At 44.9% G+C, this 7,905-nt stretch overlaps 2 protein-coding genes across 2 annotated transcripts; both read right to left on the bottom strand.

Moving 5' to 3' along the window:
* Positions 1–105: 105 nt before the first annotated feature.
* On the bottom strand, positions 106–758 carry LOC119571184 (histone H2A). Its single transcript, XM_037918601.1, has one exon. The coding sequence runs from the start codon at positions 499–501 to the stop codon at positions 130–132; it is 372 nt and encodes a 123-aa protein (XP_037774529.1). The 5' UTR covers positions 502–758; the 3' UTR covers positions 106–129.
* A 5,025-nt stretch (positions 759–5,783) lies between these two features.
* On the bottom strand, positions 5,784–7,051 carry LOC119571185 (the record flags this gene model as incomplete). The annotated part of the gene is given in 1 exon segment (XM_037918602.1): positions 5,784–7,051. A coding segment is annotated over 1 exon segment (1,238 nt), but the record flags the coding sequence as incomplete, so codon positions are not given.
* Positions 7,052–7,905: the final 854 nt, after the last annotated feature.

The following is a 7,905-nucleotide window of genomic DNA, read 5'->3' as shown; positions in this document are numbered from 1 at the left end:
TATATATATACAAATGTATGGTGTGGTTATGAGTATGGCATTTTTATTATAATAGATTTGTCAATTTTCTCATTGAAGATGCTGTGGTCCAAGGAGCCGATGTTGAGATGGGACAACCAAGAAAAATGTTTATTTCTTCTCGGTCTTCTTGGGGAGGAGCACAGCCTGGATGTTAGGCAGAACACCACCCTGGGCAATGGTGACGCCAGACAGCAGCTTGTTGAGCTCTTCATCGTTACGGATGGCAAGCTGCAAGTGACGGGGGATGATACGGGTCTTCTTGTTGTCACGAGCGGCGTTACCTGCCAATTCCAGGACCTCAGCGGCCAGGTATTCCATGACGGCAGCCAGGTACACGGGGGCACCAGCTCCCACACGCTCGGCGTAGTTGCCCTTACGCAGAAGGCGGTGAATTCTGCCAACAGGGAACTGAAGGCCGGCCCTGCTGGAGCGGGACTTTGACTTGCCCTTTACCTTACCACCCTTACCACGACCAGACATGATGTTTGCTTGTTAGGTACTTTATAAACCTTATCGGTGTGTCAGATGAACTAAAGGGGGGGGAGGAGGAGGAGTCCTCAGTGGAGGGGGGGGGGGAAGAAAAGCTACGGGTAGCTAGCTACCTGGAAATTGAAGCAAGGTGGAGAGTGTAAAGTAGGGGGGCGATACCCCTTGCGTGGTTTTTTCCTTTATCTGCGGTGTGGTAATGTGGAACCTTTTTCTTTTTCAGATTGGAGCCAGGTTGGACATGCAGGAGACACCTTTTTTTTTTTTTTTTTTTTTTTTTTTTTCGAATTGGGACAACAGAGTTTAATGATAAAAACAGAACGTAATAATAAGGGAACGGTAGTTTTTTTTTTTTTTTTTTTTTTTTTTTTTTTTTTTTTTTTTTTTTTTTTTTTTTCGCCCGCTAGGGATTATCATAATAGGTATCTACCCATTATGATAGCCTATTGCAGGTGAGACCCTCGCCTGCCTCCCTTCCAGCTCCTAGGAGCTGAGAGCGAGGTTCAGTGGGTCCCTCTTTTGTTTATTATAAACGAGAAAAAATCAAGAACGAAAATGTCAGAGAACGGCAATAAATACGCTGTGATGGTGGAAGAACGGGAACATAATAACAATAAAGAACAAGAACATAATAACGTGAGAACATAAGAGAACAAGAACATATATATATATTTTTTTTTTTTTTTTTTTTTTCGCCTGCCAGGGATTATCATAGCAGGTGTGAACCTTCTATGATAGCCTGTTGCAGGTGAGACCCTCGCCTGCCTCCCTTCCAGCTCCTAGGAGCTGAGAGCGAGGTTCAGTGGGTCCCTCTTTTGTTTATTAAAAACGAGAAAAATCGAGAACGAAAGTTAAATACGCAGTGATGGTGGAAGAACGGGAACATGATAACAATAAAGAACAAGAACATAATAACATGAGAACATAAGAGAACAAGAACATAATTTTTTTTTTTTTTTTTTTTTTTTTTTTTTTTTTTTTTTTTTTTTTTTTCGCCTGCCAGGGATTATCATAGCAGGTGTGAACCTTCTATGATAGCCTGTTGCAGGTGAGACCCTCGCCTGCCTCCCTTCCAGCTCCTAGGAGCTGAGAGCGAGGTTCAGTGGGTCCCTCTTTTGTTTATTAAAAGCGAGAAAAATCGAGAACGAAAATGTCAACAGAGAACGGCAATAGATACGCAGTGATGGTGGAAGAACAGAAACATAATAACAATAAAGAACAAGAACATAATAACATGAGAACATAAGAGAACAAGAACATGATTTTTTTTTTTTTTTTTTTTTTTTTTTTTTTTTTTTTTTTTTTTTTTTTTTCTTTTTTTTCTCGCCTGCCAGGGATTATCATAGCAGGTGTGAACCTTCTATGATAGCCTGTTGCAGGTGAGACCCTCGCCTGCCTCCCTTCCAGCTCCTAGGAGCTGAGAGCGAGGTTCAGTGGGTCCCTCTTTTGTTTATTAAAAACGAGAAAAATCGAGAACGAAAATGTCAACAGAGAACGGCAATAAATACGCAGTGATGGTGGAAGAACAGGAACATAGTAACAATAAAGAACAAGAACATAATAACATGAGAACATAAGAGAACAAGAACACTTTTTTTTTTTTTTTTTTTTTTTTTTTTTTTTTTTTTTTTCTCGCCTGCCAGGGATTATCATAGCAGGTGTGAACCTTCTATGATAGCCTGTTGCAGGTGAGACCCTCGCCTGCCTCCCTTCCAGCTCCTAGGAGCTGAGAGCGAGGTTCAGTGGGTCACTCTTTTGTTTATTTTGCGATTATAAGGAAAAAAACATTAAGAGACATAAACGTAAATAAATAACATGGGTGAACGGTGAGTGACCAGCGCATAGACTCATATGAGGAATGATGACATGATGTGATATGATGTGATGGTGTCGCGGGTGTGTGGGTGTGTGGCATGAAGTTACCTTCTTCGCTTGAGCGGTGGAAGATGGTTGGGGTGATATGTGGGTTGGCATCGTGGTGAGTTGTTTAGCTTGGAAATCATCCTTCGGACCGATCACAAACACAAACACAAATCATAAACACAAACACGAACGCAAAACAAAAAAGAATACAAACACAGAGGTTGTGCGTGGATGTGATCGGTCCGAAGGCTCTTTCTTTGCTAGATGGTCTTTTGCGCTGGTTGTTGAACAGAAAAAATATGAAAATTATATTACACGTATATACAAAAAATGTGAGCTTCTTGCAGGGGTGGGAAACATCCTCCGATCTGCACGCACGTATGCGTGCAGATCGGAGGCCTTTCCCACCCCGTGAGCATTAGCTCGCGTAGAGAGGTTCTGGGGATCTCCGTTAACTAGCGGGAGTGTTCTTGGCCACCATTTGTGATTTGTTTGTGTGTTTGTGTGTTTGTGTGATGATGTCGTCGTAGTTTGTGTTGTCGATGTGTTGTATGCGGTCCCATGTTCGTTTGCTTTGTGTGTGTATGCGTATGTTCAGTGGCTCTATGTTGTATGTTTGGTGTAGTGATTGTGCGGTAATGCTGTATCGTATTCTGTCTTGTATAGTGGTGTTGTTTATCCAGTATAGTGCTTTGTTCTGTATGGATTGCATCTTGAGTTTTTGTGTTTTTGAGATTGCAATCAGTGGAATGGGTGTGTATTCGAGTATAGGTCTTACAGTAGTTTTGTAGAGTTTGAGTTTAGTGGGTGTTGTGCAGTATGAAAAGCGTCTGAGTTTCTTGAGAGCTGTGCTTGCTTGGTTTATTCGGTGTTGTGCGTGTGTGTGAATACCGTTTCTGCTGAAGTGTAAGCCTAGCATGTTTCCTGTGGTTGCGTATGGTATGTCAGTGTTGTTTATTGTGAGTGGGGGTGGGTTTGCGTCTGGCCACTGGTATGACTGTGAATTTGTTTGTGTTGGTCTGTATCTTCCATTTGTTTTCGTGTGTGTTGATCGTGTTTATGGCTGTTTGTGTGGCTGCTTTCATGATGTTTTGGACTTGGAAGGGTGTGATATGATTTGTGTAATGTCGTCTGCATATGCGATGTAGTTGCTGTAGGGTGCTGGGGGTGGTAGGTTGGCAGTGTATAAGATGAAAAGTGTTGGTGAGAGGACGCTGCCCTGTGGAACTCCACTTGTGAGATGAATGGGGGGGCCTAGGTGTGAACCCAGGCGGATGGAGGCTGTTCTGTTGTCCAGGAAGTTGCATAAGAGGCGTGTGAAGTGTGGAGGCAGTTGTAGCTGTGTTATTTTGTATTTGAGGCCGTCATGCCAGACCTTATCAAAGGCCTTGGTGACGTCTCGTAGTATAATGTTGGTTTGGTGCTTGTTTGCGAGACTGAGAGCGATCTCCTCGTAAGCGAGGGCGATTGCGCTCCCAGTCCCTCTGTGAGGGCGAAAGCCGTGTTGCCTAGGGTTGTGTATGTTGTTGTATTCAAGGTGTGTTTTAAGTCTGTGTGTGATAATCCTCTCAAGCAACTTCCCGGGAACTTCCAGCAGTGAGATGGGCCGGAAGCTGGTCACCTCGTGAGGTGGCTTTCCTGGCTTGGGGATGAGGATGATTGATGCATGTTTGAATGGAGTGGGGAAGTGTCCTGTTGCCAGGGCAGCGTTGAAAATGTGGCGAAGTCTGGAGAGCATGATGGGTGGAAGGTGTTGCATGATAAGTTTGTTGATGTTGCTGTTTCCTGGTGTTGTGTTTTGTGATCGTGTGTGTGCATGTCTCATGTCTTCTGGTGTGATGGGGTGTGATAGAGGGTTGTCTGGTGTGAGTGTGGTGAGTGATATTGTTTGTGATGGGAGAATCAGGTGTTGCAGGTGTTGTAGTGATTGTGTTACCTCGGCTTCTGTGTCTGGGTCGAATGTTGTGTTTTCAGCAGGGGAGATTTGGAAGTTCTGTTGCCAGAACTCCCTGTGGACAGCTTCCATCCCCTCTGCTGTGTCTATCTTTTGTCTGTTGGTGTTGTATATGTATGTGATCGTCTGTCTGTTCGATCCTATGAGTCTCCTGTGTTTCCTCCAGAAGACCTTAGGATCTTTTATGTTGTTGCATAGTTCTCGTGTGAGTGTTTCCCATTGTTGGTTGCTCATGTGTTTTGTTTCGTTGGTGAGTTGTATTTGAATTTCTCTGTGTCGTGTGCGTAGTTCTGTGTTCCATCCCTGTGTTTCAGCAAGTTCCCGAAGGTGTCTGTATTGTATTTTTAGTGTTTTTAGACGATGTGTTTCTCTGTAGTGTACAAGTGTTTTGTATGTTGTTTTAGGAATGTTTGCCTCTCGGGCAGTCTGTATGTCTGCGTACCACTGGTTAAGGTGGTGGTCTATGGTGTGCGTGGGTTGCCCTTCGAGATCTGGGGGGTTGTGTGTGTTCAAGTGCTTGTTTGAACCCTTCCCAGTTTGCATGATTAAGGTTCTCTCGGGGCGGTGTAGGTAACATGATTGGGTTGGTGGAGAGTGTGAGTATCACGGGGAGGTGATCACTGGATGTGACATCGTCTGTGGTTATGTGGTAGTTTAAGTTTGCTTGTGTGTTAGCGAGAACTATGTCTGGTGTGGTGGAGCTGTTGGCACGTATGAGTGTTGGTGCGTCTGGGCCGAGGTGAGTGAGTCTGCCGTCGGAGATGAGTGAGGCGAGGCCTCTTCCGACGGCATTTGTGTCTGTGTAACCGAAGAGTCTGTGGTGTGCGTTGAAGTCTCCCATTATGTATGTTGGTTTTTGGTGTCGTAAGAGTGAAAAGAGGTCAGGTTGGTTTATGTAAGGTCGGCGTGGAGGAATGTATGTGGTGGCGATGATGATGGGTCCATGAGGGGTGTCTATTTCGATGGCCATGAGTTCTGAGGTGAAAGTGTCAAGTATTTTATGTTTGATGTGTTGTTTGACGGCAATGGCTATGCCGTCATGGTTTTCGTTTGTTTTGTTGGATGTGTATGTGTTGTAGTTGTATATTTTTACTGTTTGTGGGTGTTTGAGTGAGTGTGAGTTTATGAGTATGATATCAGGGTCGTGTTGTCTGTATTGGTTGCAGAGTTCTTGTCTTCGTCTGTATGTCCATGTGTGTACATTATGTTGAATGATTGTGAGGCGTGATGTAATGTGGTGGTGTTGCAGCCATAGTGTTACTTGTTTGTGTTGTACCAGCCATTCTGTAGGTGTTCAATGTTTTGTTGTTTCAGTTTTTCAATCATGTCTGGCTGGATGAATATGTTTCCTGCGTGTAGGTGTTCTGTGATTTTTTGTTCGTGGATGCGGTTTTGGTATGTGGTGTTTGTGTATATCCATTTTATTGTACCGCGTGTTATTTCGTGTGCCAGTTGTAGTCTGTTGAGGTGTTTGTAGCGTGAGGGCTCTGCAGCGAAGAGGCGGATGCCATATGTTTTTGGGTTGAGGTCGTAACCGTCCCTGTGGCGAAGGGACTGATCATCGACCTCTGAGTCTGTAAGGTCGTCTGTGTGTTTGCGGTGTGCATGTGTTGTTTTGGGTTTCACTGATTGTGTTCGTTGTGGTTTTGGGTGTTGTGGCGACTGTTGGGGTGTGTGTGGTCGTGTAGGTGATTGTGTAGGTGTGGGGATTGGTGTTGGTGTTGGTGTTGGTTTTCTTTGTGGTGCAGTGAATATTTCGGTCTCTGACTCGTCCTGTGGGTCGAGATCCGGTTGTGGGTGGCGTGGTGAGACTGTGGTCTGTGTGAGTATAGTTTCTGTTGTGGTGTTTACTGTGTTAGGTGGGAGAACTTTGAAGATCCCCCAGGAATCCCCGTCCCCAAGGTCGAGGTCTGGCAAATTGTTTTTTTGAAGGATTTTTTTTATGTGGTGTCTATAACCCAGTCCTGGCTCCATGATGTTTTGGAGGTGGGCGTGTATTAGGGCAGTCATGATGCCTACTGACAGGTCATCAGGTAGCTGCAGGATTATTTGTGGTTCTTTTTTGTCTTTTTCTTTTTCTTCTTTCATTTCTTTAATTAGTGGTTTGAGCCAAGCATTTTGGGTGGCGGCTACAGTTTGTTTGGCCGTTTGCTCTGCTACTTTTTTTATTGGTATGTCTTTTTTCTCTTCTTCTTTTTTTGCTCTCTCCTCTCTCGTCTGTTTCATGGCCTCCTTTCTGATGGGGCACGAGTTGGCCATTGTTCTATGTCCTTCACCGCAGTTTAGGCATTTTTTGGTCTGAGACTTACAGTCTCTGAAGTTGTGGGTGTTGGACCCACATTCGGAGCATAGTTTGAGTCTTTTCTCTTTATCTGGGCAACTATTTTTATAGTGTCCATAGCGGTAGCAATGGATGCATTGCACAATGGTGGTGAACCTTTCTGGCTCGATTTGTCTGGGGCTTATATAGATATTGAAGAGGTATAGGCCCTTTTCCTGTATTTTGGCAGCAATCTGGTGGTCTGTAAACTGAATCTTTATGAGGTATCTGTTTTTCATGATATAAATGTTGCCGATTTGTGTGTCTGGCATGTTTCTTTCAAGTTCCTCCTTGATGGCTTCTGGTGTTTCTTTTACCAGTTCTCTATCCAGCTGCTTTAGGACAAGCGTTAGTTTGGCCTTCAGCTCTGGAGGCATGAGTGGCTCGAAGCCTTTTTCTTTGAGTTGGTCGATGCATGGTGGTGAATAGGCTTCGGCATTTCTTTCATCTTGGCAGATGATGAGGAAGTGGTCATGGGCAGTGATTATCCTTAGTGTACGAATTTCGGCATCAAAGAGGGCTTGTAGTAGGGCTTCCCTCTTGGAAGGAGAGGGTCGCCCGTTGGTGATTTTAATCTTAATCCTCATTTAGGCATGAGGTAAGAGGTGGTGGGGGTTGTGAAACTACGCCACTGACCCAAGGGAGGACAGGAATTACAAACCCACCCTCGTCCCCTCTTGAAGGGGCTGTAGAGGACGTATGAGTGTTCCTGTTTTTGGTCAGTGGAGACCCTTTTCAGGGACCTAACCCTATCCCTACTCACTAGAGTTGCAGGTTTATAAAGACCTGCGATTTCCCTGTATCTACGGCCTGACCCTCTCAAGAGGAAGAGCCGGCGGAGTTCTCCGGTTCCCTTTGAGAATTGAGGCTTTGTACGTGGTCGTACTCCCTGGTCCCAATCTGCTACAAGGGGACTGGGGCTGTAGACCTCCCCCAGGCGAATACCAGAGTCGCAAGAACTCTCGTAGGCCCAGGAAGAGTACAGGAAGGAAGGGAAGTAGTGAGTGGCAGAGATAGAGGTCCAAGAGTGTTTGATCACCGGGCTTCGAATACAGGTGTTCAAAGCCGAAGCTACACGCTTATTCAGGGCCTGTGTATCAAACAACGACCGATAGCAAGGGTCGGTGACACACAAACAAGCCTGGTCAAGGTCGCGGTAAACCACGGTGGCTTGACGGAGCTGTCTGTATGTCACCTTATCAAGTTTAGCTCTCAGTAACATAAATGTTACCATAAGTCAAAACTGGGTGTTGATAGCTAA

Source organism: Penaeus monodon, unplaced genomic scaffold (assembly GCF_015228065.2).
Source record: "Penaeus monodon isolate SGIC_2016 unplaced genomic scaffold, NSTDA_Pmon_1 PmonScaffold_5389, whole genome shotgun sequence".
Taxonomy (NCBI): domain Eukaryota; kingdom Metazoa; phylum Arthropoda; class Malacostraca; order Decapoda; family Penaeidae; genus Penaeus; species Penaeus monodon.
This window is presented reverse-complemented; position numbering and strand designations above follow the sequence as displayed.